General features: G+C 43.2%; 1 protein-coding gene across 1 annotated transcript in view; it reads left to right on the top strand.

Annotated features, from left to right (window-relative positions):
- EGFLAM (EGF like, fibronectin type III and laminin G domains) overlaps nt 1-26,470 on the top strand; it is a 193,776-nt gene that overhangs the window by 46,626 nt on the left and 120,680 nt on the right. The window contains exons 2-3 of the mRNA XM_027520064.1: nt 21,389-21,498; nt 22,906-22,989. Of these exons, the coding sequence (XP_027375865.1) occupies nt 21,389-21,498; nt 22,906-22,989 (194 nt within the window). The remainder of the gene's footprint in view (nt 1-21,388; nt 21,499-22,905; nt 22,990-26,470) is intronic.

Below are 26,470 nucleotides of genomic sequence, written 5' to 3'. Positions count from 1 at the left end.
AGTATAGTTTCTTAAGTGAGGAAGAGGGGCCGCAGAGGGAAAATGAGAAAAGCATGAGAGCTGTGTGTACTAGTTATTTAAGGAGTGATGTGTTCAGTAGCTGGGGATGGGGGTGGAGGGGCAGCAGAAGGGAGTATTCTAGAGTTGGAATGCCTGAGTTCACACACAAGCTTCTTTCTAATCCTGTGATCACAGTCACTTAACATACTCAAAGCCTCAATTGTCTCATCTGTAAAATGGTATCCATCAGGTTGTTGCAATAAGGCAAGAGTCACTGTGTAGTCACAAGAGCTGGATTTGGAACAGATCTATCTTGGTTCAGATACTGGCTCCATCACAGACACGCCAGCTGTGTGATTTTGGAAAAGTTACTCAGTTTCACTGAGCCTCAGGTTCTTAACTGTAAAATGCGGACATAACAAACCTAATGATGGGATAATATAGGGGATCAGTCAGAGCATATCTGACATCTAGTAAGAGTTAGATGTTACTCTTCTGCCTTTGGCTATAACAGTGTCTGCCTTGGTTTTGTAAAGTACCCAGTACAGCACTTGACACAGTCAACACTCAGTTATTATCAATTATTTATTAAGATGCTTGTTTTTCTCTCATAATATAATGCATGCTCTTTAGAGAAAATATAAATATATGGAAAGTAGAAAAAAATGAATCACTTGGAGCCAACTGCTGTGAACTTTTGATGATCTTTTCTCAGGGTTTTGCTCTGCATATTTCTGTGTGTGCGTTCATTTTTGTGGACTGATTTGTTTATGTAACATAATAAAAGCATTTCCTCATATTATTATAAACATCATTTTTATGAAAGACCATCATTTACATATATGTTGCTATAATTTACTTAAGTATTCTTGCCTGAATTCATGTTTTTTTTTTTAATGTTTCAATATTATAAATATATTGAGATAAACATGTTTGCATAAAACTTTTTCATTTTATATCTGAGATATTCTTTAGGATAGATCATGAGAAGTCAGACTACTATGTCATATTTGGATATATTCAAGAATCTTCAGACATCGCCCAATTACTTTCCAAAAGAGTTGTATGAGTAAAACTACTGTCAAAATGTATAAAAACACATCTTCGTTGAACTGGGTTTTATCATTTAAAAATTCTTTCAATTTGCAGATAAGCAACGGCCCTCAGTATTGCAGTAAGTTCTACTTTTTAATCACTCATGTGTTTTGAATGTTTTTCTCTGTGTTTTTTCAAAAAACTTCATCTTTTTTAGTAACTTGTCTGTTCATGCTTTTGTCCATTTTTCTCTATATATCATAAAATATTTCTGTTGTGTTTCATATGAGTTCTTTATATATTAAATCATATTAATGTTTTTTTCTGTCTGTAAATATTTGTACCCAAGTTGTATTTTAACTTTGGTTGTTGTTTTAACAGAAGGAAATGTGTTAAAAAGTTGTATAACCTGTTTATTTTGCATATGATCTCTTCTATTAACAAAACTTTAAAAATAAATATGCTGGGGTAGATGAGGGTGAATGGGGAGCATCTTGTTTATGTCTTTAAAAATATAAACTTATCTAATTCTTTAATCCATCTGGAGTTAAAGTTATGTTTGTGTGTTGTATGAATTAAGGCTAGAAATTGATTTTCTCTTTTAATTTGCTAACCAGTTGCCCTAGTGTCATCTATTGAATAATTCTTCCATTACCCATTGATCCAAGATGCCTTTCTTATCATAAATTAAGTTTTTTACATTCTAGGGCTATCTGTTCTGTTCTATTGATCTGCTTGTCCATTTCCATGCCAATACCGTGGTGTTTTAATTATAGTTGAAAGGTATTTCAAGTCCACTATTTTAAGAGAGAGCCAAACAATTATGTGAATGTGAGGATATGGGCAATAGGTGCCTAAGAGTTTTGTTCTTCTTGCTGTCTTTGGGCTCTGAACAGGTCACAGAGCGACTGGTATTTGTTGAGAGGAGATACTTAGGGATGCAGCCATGCCATGATGCAGATTCCCTGGCACTAGCTTCCCTGGACAGTGCCCAGGTGGTTATCACTGCCATTTGCCTTTCTGACCCGCTTTTCCTGTGTTCCACATGAATTCTGCACGCCTACCCCCTAACCCCCAGGATAGCATTTTTCTTCATATTTTGGTAGAATGCTACTGTGGAAGTAATGTGGAGGAGAGCTACAGCCAACTCATGGTGATTTTGTGAATGAATGGTAAATAGATCCTTGCTGTTGGAAGCCTCTGTGTTTTGGGGGTCATTTATTACAGCAGCACAACCTAGTCTATCTGAACTGAGTATAAGAGTCAAAGTGTTTAACAAATGATCTGACATGAGCATTGACTAATCCAAACGGGTACCACAGGGGCACCACAGAGGTGCATACTGCCTGATCCTTGGCCACATACTTTATTCAAGGCTTATCATCCCATTTCTTTAAGGTGACTTTGCATATCTCAAATCTCATTTTCTGGGTATTGATTTTCTAACTTAGATTTTATAGTCCTTAGTGATTCCAGTCCCTCTTCTCTATTACCTATGGCATGATTTGCTGTGCTGGACAATAGACAGCTCTTCATATTTTATTGTTTCAGTTATGTTTATCATTTCTCCTTAATCAGATTGTAAATCTTGATAGGCATGGTCAGTGTTTATGCAACTTATGTCCCTTCACTGGCTATAGTGCCACACTGAACCTTCCTTCTTTCATTCCACAAATATACTTTGTGCATTTTTATGTTTCCAAAGTATATATGTAAGACATTCTAATCTTACTTTCTTAACTAATCTTAAGATCTTATATCCCATAGTTAAACAGACCTGCGGAATTTCCTGGTGATCCAGTGGTGAGGGTTCTGTGCCCCTACTGCAGGAGTCGTGGTTTTGATCCCTATTAAGGAACTAAGATCTTAGATGCTGCTTGCATGGCCAAAAATAAATAAATAAATGAAAATAAGGACTTTGGCATTATCCTTGATCAGAGAGACTGCTCTAGAGCTTAGTGATTGAAGTGCTTGGTCTTTGGAGACCAGCTTACCTGGATTACTAGCTGCTACTTATGGGTGTGTGATTGGGGCAAGGTATTATGTCTCAACCTCAGTTTTCTCATCTGCAGAAGGAAGTTCTTTGTGAAGATTAGTATGTGTAGCAAATAGAGAAGGTCAACTATGAGTTATAAGTGGTATATAAGAGGTATTTTGTTATACATCTAGATTTGTTGATAATAAAATATGCTATCCTATTTTTTCCTGATAAGAAGAGACAGCAGGTTTTATAGAAATAATGTTCATCTCTCAATGAAATTATGTACCTCCAAAAGGATAGGTTTTTTTTTTTTTTTTTTTTAACGTGGCTTAGAAATACTAAAACAATATCACAGGTCCATAGATTTTAGTATTTAGTAAAGTGAATCTTGGGCTTCCCTGGTGGCCCAGATGGTAAAGAATCTGCCTGCAGTGCGGGAAATCTGGCTTTGATCCCTGGGTCAGGAAGATCCCCTGGAGAAGGGAATGCATTCTTGCCTGGAGAATTCCATGGACAAAGGAGCCTGATGGGCTACAGTCCATGGGGTCACAAAGAGTCAGACATGACTGAGTGGCTAACAGTAAAATGAATTTGGATTGTCTTTACTGGGGATAAAGAGTTTAAGCACAGAATCTGGTCCTTATATTTATTTGTTTTTATTATTAGTGTAGCCCAGATGTCTTTGCTCCCCTCTTCCCCATTTCTTCGTTGGTCAGTCAAATTTGGCTCCAAGATCCATGTGTTACTCCTCAAGGCTCTGGAGTTGTCCTTGGTTCCTGGTCTGTCTCCCTCACCTTGCAGTAGCTACGTAATCTCTCTCTTTTTCAAATTCCTCACCTCTAAAATAGGACAATGCTGCTGCTGCTAAATCGCTTCAGTCGTGTTTGATTCTGTGCGACCCCATAGACGGCAGCCCACCAGGCTCCCCTGTCCCTGGGATTCTCCAGGCAAGAACGCTGGAGTGGGTTGCCATTTCCTTCTCCAATGCATGAAAGTGAAAAGTGAAAGTGAAGTCTCTCAGTCGTGTCTGACTCTTATCGACCCCATGGACTGTAGCCTACCAGGCTCCTCCGTCCATGGGATTTTCCAGGCAAAAGTCCTGGAGTGGGGTGTCATTGCCTTCTCCAAAATAGGACAATAGTAGTGCCTATCTCTCAGAGTTGTTATGAGAATTGCTGAATTAATACATCCAAAGTCTCTAGAACTGTAACTGACAAATAGTAAGGAATCAACAGAATTCAGTTACTGTTACTCTCTACTCCATAGTTTTGTAAAGTTTGGCATTTTTTATCAAAGATCTGGCATCTCCTCCATCTTGCAGGCTCAATTCCTCACATTATGCTGCCTTCCAAAAGCCCAGGTTCCTACAACATGACCCTCATCACCCCATGAATCTCCTTGAGACGTGAGGTCCAATTCAGTTGCTCTCATTATTTTTCTTTTGGGGAGTAATCTTGTCAGATGAGTTTGACCCCTAGCCCCAAACTAGGGAGAATAAAATTTCTTTTATTAGCTTTTAAGATGCTATTAAGAAAGGGTGGAGGGCAAGGGAAGACTTGCTGTTTTTGTCCAAAGTCAAAATAAGTAGGATATGATTTTTGCCAGTAATCACTGCCCATGGAGTAAATCTGTTTCTTCCCATCAACATTCCAATGATCTTCCATCACATAATCTTGGAAGTAATTGAGAACATTCATTTTGGGGTTGGAGAGGCATGAGGTCAAATCCTGGCTACTCCACTTTCTATAATCTTGAACATGGCAATAATTGTCTGTTCTCAGTTTCCTCATTTAAGAAATGGGTATAATTACAGTATCTTGCAGAGCTGTTGAAAGAATGAAAAAGAGGGACACCGTCAGGCCTTTTCTTTGCAGTTAGTAGTTGCAGAGATCTAGAATCCAGTTTGGAATTACTGTGTTAATCCATGAATGGTTGAGGATGCAACAACCTGGGGTGGAAATTCCATCCTCTTTCCCTGGCCTGCGGATCTGTGTCTGCCCAGAGGAGGACTCCTTTCCCTACTTGTGTAAAAATAACTTATGGGCTTGGAAGTGGAGGAAGGGACTCTCTTTGTAAAGTGCTGATGAGTGCCAGGCTTAGAGATAGTGATCAGCAAATTATAGCCATTATCATCTTTAGCAAATTCATATCCCCAAACTATGAAACTACTGTCTTTAAGATTTCCAGCATTTTAGGAAAGGGGAGGTGATTGGTTACATTTCTGTTTTGAAATGACTATTATTCTCTATTCCCTAACTTCCTTGGTGATTCAGTGGTTAAGACTGCTTTCCAATGCAGGGGTTGTGGGTTTGATCCCTGGTTGGGTAGCTAAGATCTCACATGCCTCGTGGCCAAAAAACCAAAACATAAAACAGAAGTGATATTGTAACAAATTCAATAAAAACTTAAAAAATGGTCTACATAAATTTTTTTTAAAAATCTCTATTCCCTGAAGGACAAGGCATTTTAAACCTTTTTGTGATCACATACAAGCTAATCCAGTCTACTGATTAATAAGCTTCATGTTCTACTAACCCCATGGCTTTACCAGGAAGAAGCCATGGATGAAGTTTTGGCCAAAGGCCTCTTGCCACCACCTTGAAAATTGCAGGCGCCAGATTCACAGGGAAAGGCGGAAGCTGCTTCTCAAGCAGGTGTAGCCTGGAGACCCCAACCAGATGGGCTGCCATACGGTGCAGGGCCAGTGCTGGCAGGAGGAAACAGGAGAGAAACCTTTTTCTGAGGAAAGGAAGAAGCGTGAAAGCTGCTCTTCTCAGAGTCACTGTGGCTGCACAGGCCCCGCAAGTCGGCAGGGTGGGGTGATAACCAGCTTTCCATTGCTGGTTTTCAGGGCTCAGGACAATTCTGCTCCAGCAGGGAGACAGTCTTGCCTGGGAAGGGGACTCTGCAGGACTGAAAAGGGTCTCCTTTCTGGGATTATAATGAAAAAAAAAAGGGAAGGATCTACATTTTTTCTTTGGTAGTTTTATTTTGGGATTAATTTTAAATTTACAGAAGAGTTGTGGCAATGGTAGAGTTTCCATATGTCTTTCACTCAGCTTCCCATGATACGATTATCTTATGTGGCCATGGTACATTTATCAAGGCTAACCCTATAATGCTACTAACAAGTGTACAGTCCTTATTCAAATTTTAATCAGTTTTTCACGAATGTCTTTTTCTCTGTTCAGGATCTATCCAGGGTAGCACGCTGCATTTCATTGTCATATCTCCTCAGTTTCATTCAGTCTGTGGACTATTCTCTGTTCAGGATCTATCCAGGGTAGCACACTGCATTTCATTGTCATATCTCCTCAGTTTCATTCAGTCTGTGGACTATTTTCAGTCTTTGTCTTTCATGACCTTGACCTTTTGGAAGAACACCGATCAATTATTTTGTAGAGTGTCATTCCATTTGGATTTGTCTAATATTTTCTAATGATTAGACTGGGGTTGGGCATCTTTGGCAGGCATACTAGAGAAATGAATTATCCTTCATATCCCACCAAATCATGATGATGTCAACATGACTTCTCACTGGTGATGTTAACCTTGATCACGTGGTTAAAGTGTCTTCCAGGTTTCTCCAGCGTTAAGCTACCATTTTTTCCCTTTCATCTTCTATTTCTTAGAAGTGAACCACTAAATCCATCCCACACTGAAGGGGAGGAAAGTTAAGTTCGACCTCCTGGAGGAAGAATATTAAAGATTTTGTGGACACATGTTAGAAACCACTATGGTCATTGAAAGAAATAAGTGAAAGTCACTCAGTCGTGTCCAACTCTTTGTGATCCCCATGGACTATACAGTCCCTGGAATTCTCCAGGCCAGAATACTGGAATGGGTAGCCATTCCCTTCTCTGGAGGTCTGCCCCACCCAGGGATCGAACCCAAGTCTCCAGCATTGCAGGAGGATTCTTTGTCAGCTGAGCCACCAGGGAAACATCATTAGTAGATATTTTTGACGCGCTACATTGAGGCTTTCTTTGTAAGTACTCTCTATTTTAAAAATATTTATTTGTTTATTTGGGCTTCCCGCATAGCTCAGTTGGTAAAGAATCTGCCTGCAATGCAGGAGACCCTGGTTCAATTCCTGTGTAGGGAAGATCCGCTGGAGAAGGGATAGGCTACCCACTGCAGTGTTCTTGGACTCTCCTTGTGGCTCAGCTGGTAAAGAATTCTTCTGCAATGCAGGAGACCTGGGTTTGATCCCTGGGTTGGGAAGAGCCCCTGGAGAAGGGAATGGCTACCCACTCCAGGCTGTGTCGGGTCTTAGTTGCACATGCAGGATCTTTCGATGCGGCATGCGAGCTCTCCAGTTGCGGCACACTGCCTCCAGAGCCCATTGGCTCAGTACTTGCAGTGTTCAGGCTCAGTCACCCGGAGGCATGTGGAATCTTAGTTCCCTGACCAGGGATCAAATCCACTTCCACTGCTTTGCAAAGTGGATTCTTAACCACTGGACCACCAGGAAAGCCCCTATAAGTATTCTCTTTACCAGAGTTTCCCCCACTAAAGTTTGCCTTCACCTATGGATTTTGCCTGCAGCAACAATCACTGTGATGTTTTAATGGGGATTCTTTTTTTTCTCACAAAGACCCCCACTGAAGTCACAATAATGCCCAAAGTCCGTTCATCTAGCAGTGAGGCAGAGGAATTGCAGGGAGGGTTGCCTTCTGTGGACACTGGCCATTTTCTCTGAAGTCGTCTGAGTGGACTGTATAGGAGGCTGGTTGCAGACATCATCACCCCCAGCCCTTACAAGGACCTCCTGCATGGTTGTGGCTTCAGGCCTGTGGAATGGGGAGAATTCACAGTAAAAGCAAATAGCACGCTGGTCCTTCCCCAATGTCCCCTCTATACCCTCTTGGAAAGATGACCCTATTTCCTGCAGCAGACCCTTGCTGCTTAGCGCTTGGTTGAATGAGGCATTCTCTTTAGACCACAGACTGGGAATGACCCACAGGCCTCAGCAGGTCTGATTTCGAGTAAATGGCCTTTGGTCCCAACCAAGACAGGGGTCTAGTGGTGGAGTGGCAAGCCACTCTTGCCAACTGGGATTTCTTTTTTCTTGTGGTCCTTGTGGTACCTTGGGCATCCGGGAGAACAAACTATGGCTAATTTGGGGATGTCAGTAGAGTTTGATAGGAGGCTGAACTGAGGTCATGGCAGTAGAACTAGAAGGAAGATGTGGATTTATTTGATCAATCATTTAGTTAGTCAGACAGCAAATATTTCCAGACTGCCTATTATATTCTAGAGACTACGATAGGTGCCAGGGATTAAAGGCTGACTGCAAAAGGCCTGGCCCTTATGGAACTTACATTCTATGGGCTGTTGGGGGCAGTGTGCAGGGGGTGTGGGTTGCTCCATCTGGAACATAGAGGGAGGAGCTAAAGCTGCTCCCCGATTTTTGGATTGTGGGGAACATGGGAGAGGAGATTTGGAGACTGAAGATGGTTTAAAACTAAAACATTTTGGAGTTTGGAGTGTCTATGAGCCATCAAGGCTGAGAAATCCAGTTAGATATGCAGAGCTTGCTTGAAAAGATACATCAGGCAGGTGCCTGGGGACACTGTGTGGATGGATGAGACTACCTGGAAGAATGGAACTCACAGTGGGGCTCAGCCAGGTGTATATCAGGACCACCTGCACAGCTTCTTCAAACTCAATGCATCAGTGTCCTGGACCCAGACATTCAGAGATTTTTGAAATACCCTATAGGGGCATCCTCCTGAAACCACCACCATTGACATGCCCTCTAAGGGGAATGTGATTATACTGAAACAACAAAGGAGCTGAGAGTTACTGGCACACCTGATCAGAGGCCAGCCTCCAACTGAAAGCCACTACAGCTTTGTGAAACTTGGAGGTGCTGCTGGATGCTCCGAAGCATCTGACGAGGGACTGAGCAGATCAAGATCTTAGTGTCCTCTCTTCACCAGCTGCTGAGATCTTACACGATGCTTAGCTGCTCTGAGTTTTAGCTTCCCCATCATTAAAATCAGAGGTTAGGGCAAACCAGTGGTTCTCACACTGTGGTTTAAAAACCAGCAGCATTGGCATCTCCCAAGAGCATGTTAGAAATGCACATTCATGGGCCCCATCCCTCACCTACAGAATCAGAATCTCCAGGTGGGACCTGCAATCTGTTATTCCAGTCTGTGGGAGTGATTCAGATGCTCCCAAACCTCAGAGAACTGCTGGATTAGATGAACTTGAATCTCCCTTCTGAGGGCTTCCCTGGTGGCTGCCTGCAATGCAGGAGACCCAGCTTCAATCCCTGGGTTGGGAAGATCCCCTGAAGAAGGAAATGGCAACCCACTCCAGTGTTCTTGCCTGGAGAAGTCCATGGACAGAGGAGCCTGGCGGGCTACAGTTCATGGGGTTGCAAAGAATCAGACGTGACTGAGTGACACTTTGAATTTACTTCTAGCTTAAAATCTTCTCTCTATATTCTCGTCCAGATGCTTTTGTCAAATTTCATAGTCTAAGTTTCTTTGTCCTCCCCCATGTTAAAAGATCTGAGCATTTAATCATTGTTAATAATGAATCACTGTGAAGTGATTTAAAGGATTTCTGCTTGGGGTGGGGAGGAAGTGCATGCATGTGTACATGTGTGCATATATGTGCAGGTGTGTGTGGCAGCAGGCGGCTGATTAGTAGAGGCTCACAGCTTCCACTTGCTTTTCTTGGTTAATGTGGTCAGAAGTGAGCTCCCACCAGTGACAGCAAAGGGTCACAAGGGCAGTCTCGCACACAGTAGGCACTTAACAGCTGGTTTTTGCCTTAACCCTCTCTAACACACCTGGAGTTAGGGGAGAGCAGAGGCTTGAAGTCCATCATCTAGTTGTTACCCTAGTAGGTTGCTCTGGGGTGCTCCCACTCTCTCCAGCATCCCTCTCCATTTCTGGCATCTGTGCTATGCTCGGCTTGTTGACTGATTCCTTTAAAAAATTTTTTTCGGAATGTAGTTGCTTTATGATGTTGCATTAGCTTCTGCTATACAACGAAGTGAATCAGCTATCTGTATACATATATCCTCTGCCTCTGGGGCCTCCCTCCCACCCTACCCCATCCCACCCATCTCGTTCATCAGAGAGCACTGAGCTGTGCTCCCTGCCCTCTGCAGCCGCTGCCCACTGGCTATCTGTTTTACACATGGTAGGGTATATCTGTCAGTCCTACACTCCCAATTCGTCCCACCCCATGCCCCTGCCCCCGTGTCCGTACGTCTGTTCTCTGCGTCTGTGTCTCTATTCCTGCCCTGCAAACAGGTTCATCAGTACCATTTTTCTAGAGTACACATACATGCATTAACATACGATACTTGTTTTTCTCTTCCTGACTTACTTCACTCTGTACGACAGACTCTAGGTGCATCCACATCTCTGATTCAAGAATGTTGTTAGAGGCTCGCAGTAAATTTCCCTCTTCCAGAAGGCCCCAGCTGGGCCGGAAGGACTCCTTTGCAAGATCCCCTCACAACCCAGCTGAACCCTCCTTTATGAACCCAGCTGAACCCCCCTTTATGAAACAGTGTGATTCTTGGAGGCGCGCCTGCCCCTCTGCTGGTGCATCCAGAGCAAGAGTTCAAATGGACACCTCCATACCACCTGTAAAAACTTACAATCCATTCACTAAGTAAACTACTAGATACAGTTTTCTCTCTTTCCGCCCTGACCAATATACTTTCATGATGACTTGGAAGACCAGGTTCAAATTTAGATTTCTCAGACTCCTTGAGCTTTACTTTGAAAGAAGCAGCGTGGCAGGACTGGTCCCTAAGGCTTGGTCTGGGGCTCCTCTTGTTCTGTCCCTCCTTGAAGGCTGTGCCTGTGCACACATGTGGACACCCCAGCCAACAACCCCAGCTCCGTCCACCACCCATCCTGGCAAACAGCAACCCACTGGCCACCCTGTCACTGAGGGTGCACACACCAGCAGCATGGGTCACCCTCAGAAGAGCAGACCCAGGGAAGAGGCCACTGAAGACCAGGACACATGCTCAGGACTATTTGGGCAGGGAACCCAGGGTCTAGGGTGCTCAGGATGCAGTCCGCAAGTGGAGGTGCCCCAGGCTCTTACAGGCGTGTCATCGTGGCCTGGGACACACACTCAAGCCAAGGTACCCGGTGTGGCCAAAAGAGGATCCATACTGGTTCTTCTAAAGCAAGGCCCACATCTGTCTAGGTCTACCTGTACCAGGAACTGCTCTGAGCCATTCTCTTTCCTCTTACCTTTCGTGTTCTGGGGATGTTCCCATGTGGTATTTAGGGGAGTAGAATGTCAGAGTAGGGGGGACTCTAACCATCTAATCCAGCCCGGTGGTTAGCTAATGAGTAAACCGAGGCGTTGTGCAAGGGTGAAGTACATTCTGGAAAGGTGGCTTACTCTCTGGAATTATACTCTGGTGCTGTGGATTATATTCTGGAATTACATCCTAGAATGGTAGATTTCAGAGGGAAGCAAGATTGTGATGTAGACCATGTGCTGTGCTTAGTCGCTCAGTTGTGTCTGATGCTTTGTGACCCCAGGGACTGTGGCCCTCCAGGCTCCTCTGTCCGTAGGGATTCTCCAGGCAAGAATACTGGAGTGGGTTGTCATGCCTTCCTCCAGGGGATCTTCCCAACCCAGGGATCGAACCCAGGTCTCCCACATTGCAGGTGGATTCTTTTACCGTCTGAGCCACCAGGGAAGCCTGATGTAAAGCGTAACTGCCCCACAAAAAGAGGCTAGAAGGGCTCTGGAAAACACTTTGTGCTGCTCCTCAGTGTGTGACAATTTTTCATCCCCAGGTAACTAGAACAAACACTGTTCTGTGTCTAAACCTACATTTTTAGTGTTGCCTTGAAGGCATCACCTTGAGAGTGGCTCTAGTGGCAGATCCTGGTTACATATTCATAGTGCTTGCTTTAGTAATAATGGTTGGAGCAAGCTTCAAAAAGATGGAAATAAGGTTTTATTCCTACTCAGAATTTCTTGATTATTTTTAGTTAGTCTGGGCACTTTCCATTGCATCAGTGAATATTACTTGGTTCATTCCGTGTAAGTCAAATAACTAAAAAGAGAGCAATGTATTTCTGTCACAGATGATATTTTTGTTTGCATTTTGGAGTGTTTTTATGAATTGGATTACAAAGCTAATTGAATCAGAGATGAATTTTGTGCAGGAAGTCAAAGTATTTTATGAAATAAAATTACCATGAGAAAATGACCTAATCATTCAGAAGTTTCTAGTGCAAAATCGTAACACAGTTTTGAAAAACTTCCAAAGAAGAAAGCCCCTGTAAAGAATAGAGCTCCCTCATGGCAAAGAAACACACTTTTTTATTTATTTATCTCTTAAGAAGTATAGCTTTTAGCTTACAAAAACACAGCTTCCGGATATATTGTATAAATGCATTATACTAGTTTAAAAGGCTACAGTTCTTCAAAACTAGCTTCCTATTGTATAATATATAATCCAACATTCTAAGCATTGTTGGTTAAATATGAGTGTTATTTTTGTATTTAACTGCTTAAATCTTGTTTATTCCACGTTAGCGACCTACCACTTTGATTTCTTTTTTAATATTGAGGAAGCACTGGTATGTTTTTATACCATAATAGATAAAATCCTAGAGGAACTCAGTGTTCCAAGAATTATCAAAAGTTTTTTTGCTTCCTTAAGAGTTTTTGGAGAGAGTAGCTTGGGTTCGACTTGCCCTGTCCAATGATAGGACCCATTCTCCTTGTGACGCACCGGTTGGAGAGATGTGAGGCCCATCTCGTTAGTTTCCCTTCTAATCTTTCACTTTTCCAGCCAGAAGAGATTGAGAGAAATACTTTGATCGGCTCATTCTGGTGGGGACCACACTCCGATGTCCCTTTATCTTCAAAACTGGTACTAGGCCAAGCCTCAAGACTTCCCAGCTGGTTTCTCTGGCCTTTCCAGGTCCACCCCCACTTGCCTGGACTCTATCTCCAGCTCAGAGGGACCCACTGGGTGGTGTGCTCCTGCCTTCAACCTGCCCCCTATATGGATACTCCAAGGATCCTACAATCTCTGTGTAAATATTGTGCTGACTCTGCAAATACAGCTTCAGACGGCTCCCAGCTGGAGACCTGCCCTTCCTTCAAGGACACCTCAAACAAACACACAAAGAGAGAAATGCTGTGCTCACAATACAAATGTGCCTTAAGACAAGGCCTCTGCTGCTTCCTTATGACAAGGTGACCCTGCATACAGCCCTCCTACTCCTAAGATTTACAGTCATCAGTCCTGTGGCCTTCCACTGCTTTGCAGGAAAAAAGTTCCATTTATTGGCGTAATAGTTTATTAACACACATTCTTCTGAGGAGGGTGCAGGCTGAGCAAGCTGAGTGGGGGTAACTATACTCTTTAGGGTCTGGAAAGGCCAGAGAAACCTTAAGGGAAGTCTTGCAAGCATGTGTGCTAAGTCGCTCAGTCGTGTCCGACACTTTGCAACCTATGGACTGTAGCCCGCCAGGCTCCTCTGTCTATGGGATTCTCAAGGCAAGAATACTGGAGTGGGCTTCCATGCCCTCCTCCAGGGGATCTTCCCAACCCAGGGATTGAACTGGAGTCTCTTGAGTCTCTTGCATTGGCAGGCAGGTTCTTTACCACTAGCGCCATCTGGGGAAGTCTTGACAAGTGGCGAATAGGTTCCATTGCATGTGCAGCTCTGAACAGGTGGTGCTGCTGCTCTAGGCGGTGGATTGAGGAGGATTCTGAGGCCTCCATGAACAGGAGAGCATGGACTCCATGTGATCAATTTGATGCTGAGCGTGACTTCCAGGTTTTTGAAGGTCATAGTGGATGGTGATACCATGTACTTGAACAAGGATTACTGGAGGGGCTCAGGTTAAAGAGATGATGGATTTAGTTTGGGTGTTGTGTTTGAGAGGCCCACGTAACATCTGGGTGCACTTGGCAGCTGGGTACGTAGACCTGTCCTCTGGGAGAGTGGGCTGGCCTGGGGACATGGACTTGGGGGGCACCAGTACATATGTATATGACGAGGAGAGATGAGAGCGCCTGGGAAGAGAGTATAGTGGAGCTGAGCAGAGGAGGTGGGCATAATCACCGAGCTGTTGTTTTCAGTCGCTAAATTGTGTCTGACTCTTTGCAGCTTCCTGGACTGCCGCACACCAGGCTTCCCTGTCCTTCACCATCTCCTGGAGTTTGCTCAAACTCATGTCCATTGTGTCAGTGATGCCATCCAACCATCTCATCCTCTGTCGTCCCCTTCTCCTCCTGCCCTCAATCTTTCCCAGCATCAGGGTCTTTTCCATTGAGTCAGCTCTTTGCATCAGGTGACCAAAATATTGGAGCTTCAGCTTCAGCATCAGTCCTTCCAATCACCAAGTACACAAACTTTAAGGGGTAGAGAGAAGAAGATCCTCTCTTCTTTGTTACTTACTGTCTCTGTCTCCTGCCCCACTGATGAGATCGTATATCAACAGACTCTTGATCTCAGTTTCTTCATCTGTAGAGTAGGAATAATGTCTTCTTTCTCTGTCCCATACTGTTACAAAGATTAGCTGATTTCTGGTGAAACATGGTGGGTTGAAAAAGCATATTTACTACTGGTCCCTCCAAAACCCCACCGCAATACTTGTAAATTGGGGCAAAGGCATTAACCTGCAGGAGAAAAAAGAAACAGACAGAAGATAGAAGTGATGAAATATGAGAACCAAAATGCACATGGACAGATAGCAGTGGATTTAGAAACTAAAGAATCATGGTTTTTAAGCCAGGAGTGGAGGGAAGAACAGAAGCTAACTTTTGCCCTATTTCTAGATATTTAGGCTGTTCGCGATTTTTCTACATCACAGATGACTCTCTGAAGAACATCTTCATGGGAGCAGCCTTCTCTTAGTATTCCTTCCTCATGGCCGACTGTAATCCTACATCTGAGAGTCCAAGGGAAGAAAAATACTTATGGATAGTACCGCAGTTTGCCAAATTGCCTTTCAAAATGCCTGTGCTGGTTTATCCTGCCATCAGTAATTTTTTGAGACCAGCACATTTATGTAGTCTTGTCAGCATGAGTTACTATCACTTAAACATTTTGGCTAATTTAATAGGTGAAAATGACATCTCAATTTTAAGAAGTTATATTTATTTGATAACTAGCAAATGGAATGGAATGGAATGGAATGGAATACTCATGGAATCTTTTGCCATGTGTATTTACCAGCTATACTTCCTCTCTAGTGAGTTCTCTCTTCATATTTTATTTATTAGGGACTGGATATGTTTTTTTTCTCAATATGTATGAGTTTTATAATAAAGATATCCCTTGGCCTGTCATTTTGCTGCAATTGTTCACCCTTTGATCTGTTGTTTTGATTTTTTATTTTGTGAAATTTGAAAAGCATAATGAAGCTTTCTGAAGTGGAATCCATCACTTTTCTTTTGATTTCTTTACTTCTTTTAAACTTAGGAAGGTTTGTCTTTAAAAAAATCCGATTTTCAATTCTTTTCCCTAATGTGATTTCCCGTCTTTAACCACTGGACTCAACTAGGATAGCTTTGGTATTTGCCCCAAATGTCTGACCTGGCCACCTCTTACTCACCAGCTGCTGATGACCACACCTCCTACATCAGTAGCAGTCAAAGCTGCCTTTGTGCTCCTAAACAGTGGATGGCCCACACCTCTCCCCTATGCTGCCCAAGGCAGAACCCCTGGAGCTTTCGTCCTTCTCAGTCACTACCCGCATCCACTCAGTTATGGCCTCTAGGGTTATACTGGGTGTCCATGGTGGCTCACTGGTAAAGAATCTGCCTGCAATTCAGGAGATGTGGAGATGCGGGTTCAATTCCTGGGTCAGGAAGATCCCCTGGAGAAGGAAATGGCAACCCACCCCAGTATTCTGGGAAATCCCATGGACAGAGGAGCCTGGCGGGCTACAGTCCATGAGGTTGCAAAGAGTCAGACATGACTTAGCGACTGAGCACCAGCAGATATATTTAATATTATGTGGTTCTTCCCCTGACTCTTTGAAAAAAGTGTATACTGCTCACTCTGCTTGGGATGCCTCTCCATCCTCACTTTGTCTAATTTTTACTAGTCTGCCAGGTGGAGTCAGAGGTCTCCTTACTATGTGCCACCAAAGTGCTCCATCCTTCCCTTTATGCTCCTCACACCAGGCTGTGATGTCCTGCTAACTTGTTTACGGTCCTCTGTCTCTCTGTACCATTAATGTAGCCTCACTGACTAAGCCAGTGCCTGATATGTATGGGAACTCAATACATACTCGTTAGGTATGTGGAAGATTAAATAAATGGAAGACTATACCAATAAAATAGAAATCATACCTGTCTGTGTCCCAGAAGGGCTTGATTTGAGCACTTTCCTAGAGAATATGAAGGTAAAAGAGATACTATATTGGAATTCAGGCTTCTTAAGGTACCAGTATGTCATAGAGCCTATGGACTGGCTTGTTCAACAGTAACAATTTTACCCTCCTTCTAGGCATCATTATTGTAATGCAAAGCTGGAGGAATAAAAATATTTCCCAGAGTGCCTTGCAGGCAGTATTCTGCATGTAAATTATATCCAGTATGGTTAGATGCACTCTTGAGACTTAACAGGAGGCAGGAGTGGGAGGAAGGCCACTTCCTGGCTGCTGTTTCTCCTGCCAAGAAAGGCCAACAAAACACAAGAATCTTTCCAAGCTTCACCACCACTTCCCTGTGTTTCTGCAGGCAGTTGTGGCAACAAGAATGGCAGGGTCAAGTGTGAAGGCAGAAGCTTCTTGGTCCTGAATCACCACTATAGTGAATTAGCTAGCTGTCATCTCTCTAGCTAGTATCTTTCTCTCTTTCTCCTTTATTTATTCACATATTTGTAAAACAGAGCTAATAGAGACTCTTGAATTCCACTCCTCTAGTCTTTCTACCAATTTTGTAACCACCTTTCTGCTTAAAACACCTAGAGAGTTTTCTGTCCTGAACCATGGCAGATACACAAAGGATACAAGGACTGCTTCCCACTCATTGATCGACTGTAGCCCAACTTGATCGATTGTAATTTTTCTCCATTAAAGACAGCAGTGCTATTCCTAGGATCTAAGTGAAGAAGAACTAAAGAGCCTCTTGATGAAAGTGAAAGAAAAGAGTGAAAGAGTTGACTTAAAACTCCACATTCAGAAAACTAAGATCATGGCATCTGGTCCCATCACTTCATGGCAGATAGATGGGAAATCTATGGAAACAGTGAGAGACTTTATTTTTGGGGGCTCCAAAGTCACTGCAGATAGTGACTGGAGCCATGAAATTAAAAGATGCTTGTTCCTTGGAAGAAAAGTTATGACCAACCTACACAGCATACTAAAAAGCAGAGACATTACTTTGCCAATAAAGGTCCGTCTAGTCAAAGCAATGGTTTTTCCAGTGGTCATGTATGGATGTGAGAGTTGGACTGTAAAGAAAGCTGAGCACCAAAGAATTGATGCTTTTGAACTGTGGTGTTGGAGAAGACTCTTGAGAGTCCCTTGAACTGCAAGGAGATCAAACCAGTCAATCCTAAAAGAAAGCAGTCCTGAATATTCATTGGAAGGACTGATGCTGAAGCTGAAATTCCAGTACTTTGGCCACCTGATGCGAAGAACTGACTCCTTGGAAAAGACCCTGATGCTGGGAAAGATTGAAGACGGAGGAGACGGGGACGACAGAGGATGAGATGGTTGGGTGACGTCATAGACTTGATGAACAGGAGTTTGAGCAAGCTCCAGAAGTTGGTGATGGACAAGGAAGCCTGGTGTGCTGCAGTCCATGGGGTCACAAAGAGTCTGACATGACTGAGTGACTGAACTGAACTGAGGATGAGATTGTGCTTATTGGTTATTCTGTGGTCTATGAGGGTTCTGTAAATCATTTCTGCCATCTTTTCCTCCCATTCTTGGCTTCTTTTGAGATTTCATTGGCATAGACCTCAGCAATAAAACTGGCCAGTGATAGATAATAGTACAGCCTGGCCTAAATATAAAACTACATAGGAAAAAATATAGGTAAATGATTCAGATATTTAACATATTAAGAGCTCTTTTCAATCACTGAATAATAAGAAAACTAACCTGATTGATGGAGAAGGCACTGGCACCCCACTCCAGTACCCTTGCCTGGAAAATCCCATGGATGGAGGAGCCTGGTAGGCTATAGTCCATGGGGTCGCTAAGAGTCGGACACGACTGAGCGACTTTCCTTTCACTTTTCACTTTCATGCATTGGAGAAGGAAATGGCAACCCACTCCAGTGTTCTTGCCTGGAGAATCCCAGGGACGGGGGAGCCTGGTGGGCTGCTGTCTATGGGGTCACACAGAGTTGGACACGACTGAAGTGACTTAGCAGCAGCAGCAGCAACCTGATTGAAAACTGTATGAGACACATTAAGGGAGGAGGAAAAATAGCCAAAGAGGGTATTAAAATATTCTTCTTTTTTTTCTTATCAATGTAACAAAGATTTTAAAGTAACAATCAGATCTGGTGAAGATGTGTGTCTTATACTGGGCATTCTCATACACCTCCATAAGTTTCTAAAATTCCTTAATTTTCTAGATGTAACTTTGGCTACATTAGAATCTGCCTGCAATACAGGTAGACCCAGGTTTGATCCCTGGGTTGGGAAGATTCCCTGGAGCAGGGAATAGCTACTTACTCCAGTCTTCTTGCCTGGGGAATTCCATGGACAGAGGAGCCCGGTGAGCTGTAGTCCACGGGGTCACAAAGACGCAAACATGACTGAGCAACTAACATAAACGTCTTTAAAATATGCATTCTGTTGGATCAGCAGTTTTTAGCTGGAGTCATTTTTGCCCACCACGGGACATTTGGCAATGTCTGGAGATATTTTTGGTTTTCACAACTATGATGGGTGGGTGCTACTAGCATCTAGTGGATAGAGACCAGGGATGCATCTCAACATTCTAAAAGGAGAGTCTGCACAAAGAATACACCGCCTGAAATGTCAGTAGAGTGGAGGTTGAAAAATGATGTCTTAGACACTAAAGTTCTACTCGATTTACCCAAATGAAAACATTGAATGTACTTCAAGATTCATTTATTTAATCCTTTTTGGAGAGCAAGTCAGTAGCTATTAAGATGCATTTACTCATAATTTTTAATAGCTATCCATCTTGGAAATGCTTGGACACGTGCATGAAAAGGCATGCACACACACAGTGGTGTTCTTCTTTGCATTATTTTCAGCAGTGAAATTTGGGAAATGACCAAATGTCAATCAGTGGAGTAAAGTTAATATATGTGCATGCTCTGAGTACCAGAGGATTTGGCTATCTCACCACCCCTACTCTTTTCCTAAGGTCCTGTCCTCCTTTAGAGAGACTCCTATGCAGTAGATAGGCTTGGTGGAAGAACGATTTCCAAGACTCCTTTCATCCTGTCCTTTTCCAGTTGGGAAACCAGAAAAAAACCGATATTTCTTTTCTGATCCTTTGGCCAATCAGATGGGACTTTAAATCTTTAACCAAGCCAGAGCCAGAGAAGGGTTGAAGGCCAAATCCCTGAGTAGCAGCAGTGGTGGCAGTGGGAGGTGTCCATGGCAGTTCTTGCTGATTGCTGGCCCTGGACCTCTGTAACCTGGTCCCCCAGAAAGGCCTGTGCTTCTGTTATTGAAAACAATGGTGATGGAAGGCCCGGCAGTAACCCAATAAATAGACACATTAGATATCTGTGTGTGGAGAGTAAATCCCATGGACGGAGGAGCCTGGTAGGCTGCAGTCCATGGGGTCGCTAAGAGTCAGACGACTGAGCGACTCCACTTTCACTTTTCGCTTTCATGCATTGGAGAAGGAGATGGCAACCCACTCCAGTGTTCTTGCCTGGAGAATCCCAGGGACAGGGGAGCCTGGTGGGCTGCTGTCTATGGGGTCGCACAGAGTCGGACACAACTGAAGCGACTTAGCAGCAGCAGCAGCAGCAACAGAGACTATCCCAACTGATATGTTAGAGAATTATAGATAGTCACTAAAAAGGAAGATCATCAGGACATATTAGTAAGTGTAAAATCAAACTGAAGAATATTCATTCACTCAAGGAGTGTTTGTCGAGCCCTTCCATTAATTAGTCTCTGTGCTCTGAACAGGACATACCTAGTTTCTGCCCTCATGGAGCATTATTTAAAAATAGCAAAATATCAGAAAGAAATTAAGCACAGCAATAGTAAAATGAGATAAATTGTAAATTATGGCACATGTATTAAGTGGAAGAGCTAATGTCCACTTGATACAGAAATAAAAAAATTTTTTTAGTAAATGTATACTATCAGTTTTTATAGTATATGTGTATTATATATACTAATTGAAATAACAGGAATATATTGAGTATATGTGCATATTATATACAATGAGCACAATAAAACATTAACATTATATATACATTATATAAGTAAAATATGTAAATATGTCTGTATGTATATATATCTATATATCTTAAAAAAATTCCATGTAATCAAGAGAAGGTATAAATACTGTATTACAGTGATGGCAGGATTCAATTCTGAATGATGGAAGTTTTTTGTTTGTGTTTTCTAAATTTTGAAATCTGCATATGTTGTTCTTATAAACGTAAATTTTATTATTTATAACCATAAAATTATTTAAGATAAGAATACAGTAAAATGTTTGAAATTTCCTAAACCCATTTTATGACTACACTAAGCCACATTTATTAAATATTCAACATTAAGAATATATGAGCTATATAAACAAATGTATCTATATAACATATCAGTAAAACATATATGTTACTGAGTTTAAAAAAAACACCATTACTATCTTGCTTTAAAATATTCCACACTCCTTGGCCTACATGTGCTGTGCTTAGTCATTCAGTTGTGTCCGACTCTTCGAGACCCCATGGACTGTAGCCCACCAGGCTCCTCTGTCCATGGGGATTCTCCAGGCAAGGATACTGGAGTGGGTAACCTATTCCTCCTCCAGGGGATCCCAACCCAGGGGATCCCAACCCAGGAATCCAGCCAGGAGCTACCTGCACTGCAGGCGGATTCTCTACTGGCTGAGCTATCAGGGAAACCCTCCTTGGCCTATGCTATCCTGAATTTTCCTTTGCTGGTCCTTGAGATATTAGCAATTATGAAGGGACTGTGGGCAGTAGCTGAGTTGATTTCCCTCCCATTGCCCCATGGGGAGGGGCCCGCAGAGGTCTGGTGCAGTCAGCTGACACAGGAGTGGCCTACTAGACAGCTTTCTGCATTTCTGGCCTCTGGAATCATCTTTCAGTATGCTCTCCATCTGTAAGCACACACTCTTACATCTTGTGTTAAGTGTACTCATGGTGGGATGCATGAAACTTCTAACACCATCTCTTTTGTTTTGGAGCAGGCAAGGTTGGACCACCTCTTGATATCATACTGGATGCTCTGAACTGTTCAGCTTTCAGCATACAATGGAAGATGCCTAGGCACCCTCCGAGCCCCATCATGGGGTACACTGTGAGTACCTGGGCACAGGGATTTCTCTAGTGGGTGTGTTGGGGGAACTGCACCTCCTTCCCATCATTGCTCCTTCCCGATCTGGCCTCCTGATATCAGCCCTCTCATGTTAGGGGAGCCTCACTCTCCCTCCATGAAACCAGAGGAGATGTTTCCCTTTAAAGGGCCTTTGTAAGTGTCCTGAAAGTCAGTTGGATCTATTGGGTCCTGACTCTGTTCAGTTCAGTTCAGTCAGTTCAGTTGCTCAGTCATATTTGACTCTTTGCAACCCCATGGACTGCAGCACGCCAGGCCTTCCTGTCTATCAACAACTCCCAGAGTTTACCCAAACTCAAGTCCGTTGAGTTGGTGATGCCATCCAACCATCTCATCCTCTGTCGTCCCCTTTTCCTCCTGCCTTCAATCTTTCCCAGCATCAGGGTCTTTTCTAATGAGTCGGTTCTTCGCATCAGGTGGCAAAAGTATTGGAGTTTCAGCTTCAGCATCAGTCCTTCCAAGGAATAAGGGATAGAGGAGCCATCATAGTCAACATGAGAGTCTGAAATGCAGTACTTGGATGCAATCTCAAAAACGACAGAATGACTCTGTTCAGGGATGGGAAAATATAAACTCAATGGAAGACATGCTTCTTGCTCTCCAATTGCCCACAGTCAAATTTGGAGACCAGAGCAGAAACATGGGAAATGATGGGAAGTCACTGTCGTCAGTAAGGACAGAATAATGTAAAACCTGAATGAAAGTGATGGGGTGGACAGGTAAAGTGGAGAAGGGGACAGAGAATGCATTTCTACCTCTGAGAGGTGAAAGATTGGTCTTTTAAAAAATATTTTCTTTGAAAAGTGTTTTTAAAAATGAGTGAACGTTTTGAAGTTAGGAGGTTTCAGATAAATTCTTGGAATTCTGAAATCTCTGTGAATATATCCTCACCCCAGGCCCACAAGCCTGCTGGAGCTGAGCTGTCCACTGGGCTGTAAACTCCCCACGAGAACCCAGACCCACCATTCCCTCCTGTCTCCCGTTCACTAAGGGAGAGAAGACATTTACCAAGCCCTTATCCTGTTGTCATTTTAAAGCAGAGAAATGTATTTCTGGATACAGGTAGACGCAAAAGTGGGAAAATGAAAGACTTACTGAGAGAATGGTGGTTTCAGAAAAAAACACTGGGAGGTGGGTTGGCCCTCTCTACCCCACTTTACAATGTATCTCTTCCCAGCTTCTACAGGCTTAGGAGTTTGCGACCCCAGCCGGGTATGTCTGATGTTTGCTGACAAAGGGCTAGTGTGTGAGAGGTGAGGCAGCTCATGTCAAGACCCACTGTGGTTGTGAGTGCAGCTCCAGCCTTGGTTCCTCGGTCTGGTGGAGAAGTGTCGGCTCCGCTCTTACGTCGGATGTCTGCCTCTTTTCCAGGTCTTTTACTCTGAGGTCGGCATAGACAAGTCCCTGCAGGAGCGGTCCTATGGTGTGCCGCCCGGCCTGGATACCCCGACCTCTGTGAGTAGCTCCATCCTGGCAGCCCCCCAAAAGCACACCGTGTGAGTGACATTTCACTGATGTTCAGAAGGATTTCTAATTTGGTGTGTGTGTGTGCCTCTGTATGTATAATAATAACAACTGTTTGTATAATCCTTTGGAATTTAGAATGTCTTTCTTGGCCATAACCCCATCACATACATCTCTATCCTCAGAAAGGCAGCCATGTGAGGAATGTTTCCATGGACTCAGTCCACCCCATTTATCCTGCGAGAAAACAGCTACCTTACAGCTGTTTTTTCCCCTTGCTTCTTTTCTCTATAAAATTCAATTCTGTTTTTTTTTTTAAATCTCAATAAAGCTTTATAAATAAATATGACACATTTGTATCTTCTCAACTGCCTGGAGACATAATGCAGAAGAAAATGATGTAATTGGAAATGTATATTCAAATGGTGCGAGTTGTTTGTTTTTCTTCTCCAACCGGCATCCTGTCCTTCCACTAACCAACTGCTGGCTCTTCATCTATTTTCCTTCTGTTTCCTGTCAAGGTCTCTCGGGGTGAATTTCTCTGCCTTAGGCATGTTCTGTTTTCTTTTCTTTCACTTGCTGTCTCCTTCTCCATTCTCCTACAATTAATCTACAGACTAGAGCCCTTTTAATTGCTCTGCAAGGAGTTAGCATCAGTGCCCAGAATACTGCAGCTTTAACAGCACTGGTGATGGAGGTGGTGTCTGTAACTCCTGTCTAGTAAATGCCTGCCGGGCGCTGCACCTAGAAACCTACTTGTCATCCGTGATGAGTAACCATCACTTACTGAGAATCTGTCACCGGCCAGCCACGCTCCCTCATGCTTTACATTTCTTTTGCCATTTAATCCTTACAACTATCCTATGACCTGACAAGGATGCTGAGACTCAGAGAGGTGAAGTGACATTCTTCAGATCATACATTAGCAAGTAACAGTTGACTGTAAACCCAGGGCAGACTGCATTCTGAGCCCTGCCCTGGCTATTTTTACCAGAGCACTCATGACTCAAAAAGAAGAGATGCATGTCTTCAGCTTGCTTGTATTTTGCATGCTGCTTTTATTCTCAGACTTTTGCTTAAGTACCCCTCAGTTGCCTCAGAAGCCCTCAGCCCCAGCTTCTGTGGTTTATTCTGTCCTAAGAGGGGCAGTTGGGTTGTTGTTGCTGTTCAGTTGCTCAGTCATGTCCGACTCTGCAACCCCATGGACGGCAGCACGCCAGGCTTCCCTGTCCTTTACTGTCTCCCAGAGTTTGTGCAAAGTCATGTCCATTGAGTCGATGATGCTATCTAACCATCTCATCTTCTGCCCCCACCTTCTCCTTTGGCCTTCAGTCTTTGCCAGCATCAGGGTCTTTTTCAGTGAGTTGGCTCTTTCTATCAGGTGGCCAAAGTATTGGAATTTCAGCTTCAGCATCAGTCCTTCCAATGAATATTCAGAGTTGGTTTCCTTTAGGATTGACAGATTTGGTCTCCTTGCAGTCCAAGAGACTCTCAGGAGTCTTCTCCAACACCACAATTCGAAAGCATAAATTTTTTGGCACTCGGCCTTCTTTATTAGTTCTCACATTCGTACATGACTACTGGACAAAACCATAGCTTTGACTGTACAAAACTCTCTGAAAAGTGATGTCTCTGTTTTTTCAATAAACTTTCTAGGTTTGTCATAGCTTTCCTTCCAGGGAGCAAGCATCTTTTAATTTTGTGGCTGCAGTCACCATCCAGTGATTTTTGGAGCCCAAGAAAATAAAATCTGCTACTGTTTCCATTTTTTCTCCATCTATTTGCCATGAAGTGGTGGCACCAGATGTCACGATCTTAATTTTTTTCATATTGAATTTCAAGCCAGCTCTCCTCTTTCACTTTCATCAAGAGACTCTTTAGTTCCTCTTTGCTTTCTGTCATTAGAGTGGTATCATCTGCGTATCTGAGATTGTTAATACTTCTCCTGGGAATCTTGATTCCAGCTTGTGATTCATCTAGCCTGGCATTTTACGTGATTTACTCTGCATATAAGTTAAATAAACAGGATGACAATATACAGCCTTGACATACTCCTTTCCCAGTTTTGAACCAGTCAAGTGTTCCATGTCTATTGCTTCTTGACCTGCATACAGGTTTCTCAGGAGGCAGGTAAGGTTGGACTGTTACTCCCATCTCTTTAAGAACTTTTCAAAATTTGTTGTGATCCACACATTCAAAGGCTTTATTCTTTCCATTAACTATACCTAGGTGTTAGAATATGCTACCAAATTGTAGTATTTGATTACCTTGCTGATTTCAACAAATGTTCACAGTTGCCACTCTGCCCAGGACAGTATCACATATGGTTGCTGTTCTTGGGCAGCTTTTGGGGAAATCACATTTACACTGGGTCTCCCAGGCAGTGCTAGTGGTAAAGAAACCACCTGCCAATGCAGGAGACATAAGAGACATGGATTCGATCCCTGTGTAGGGAAGATCCCCTGGAGAATGAAATGCCAATACTGCTCCAGTATTCTTGCCTGGAGAATCCCATGGACAGAGGAGCCTGCCGGGCCACAGTCCATTGGGTGACAAAGAGTGGGAAAACTGAAGTAACTTAGTACATGTTCACACACCTTTACACTAGATAAAACAATTAGAGCAATGTGAGACCAGATTTCATTCACATGCCACTTACCAGACAGACTGAGGTTTTGAAGATAGAGAGATTAGTATAGGAACAGGTGTTCAAGAGGTAAAATCTGGGGCTGAGATTTGAAGCAGGGGCAGTTTCTGGAAAAGGCAAAGAAGACAGGGGACTTCAAATCATTTGAACCAAGGGACTGAACACTCAAGTGTGCATACTTGTTCTTGTGCTTGTGTGTTTGGGTGGAGGAGCGGGGATTGCAGAATACACAGAGTGGAGAGAGGAAATGATGATTAGCGATAAAGGCAATGAGTCAGGAAGCAGGAGGGAAGAGGTCTGGTATAGCAGAGTGGGCTGACATGCATTCAGATTCCTGTATGATAACAAACCTCCTGGGTGCCCTTACTGGGTCTCAGCTTCCTCATCAACAGAACAGGGATTTGAATAGGGTCTGTATCATGGGTAGTGTGTCTGTGGTTCCCAGCCTGTGTACTATGGTACTCCAGGGCTCTGCAGCAAACTCACAGGGGCCTTGTGGAATATTTGAATGTTGCACGGGAAATAGCAACATCTGTGTAAACTTCCACTACCAAATCTTTGGGGTATAACTATTGAATAAACGGAACTGTTAGGGAGTTTTTTCTGGATTGGTGGTGCTGCTAATCCAGTATTATTTTATCCTGAGAACAGAAAAAGTTTGGGACCCTCTGTACTTGCATCATCCTACAGCGTAAGGATGTTGTGGACATTAAACAAGGTCATGGTCATAGAACCCTCAGCACCACACCTGGTGCAGAATAAGAACTGAGTGAGGGTTCGAGAGAATTCACATTGCCAAGGTGTGCATTTGCTGCCCTTGACTGT

The sequence above is a fragment of the Bos indicus x Bos taurus genome, chromosome 20, assembly GCF_003369695.1.
Source record: "Bos indicus x Bos taurus breed Angus x Brahman F1 hybrid chromosome 20, Bos_hybrid_MaternalHap_v2.0, whole genome shotgun sequence".
NCBI lineage: Eukaryota > Metazoa > Chordata > Mammalia > Artiodactyla > Bovidae > Bos > Bos indicus x Bos taurus.
The sequence above is the reverse complement of the archived record's forward strand: the minus strand, read 5'-3'. Positions and strand labels throughout refer to the sequence as shown.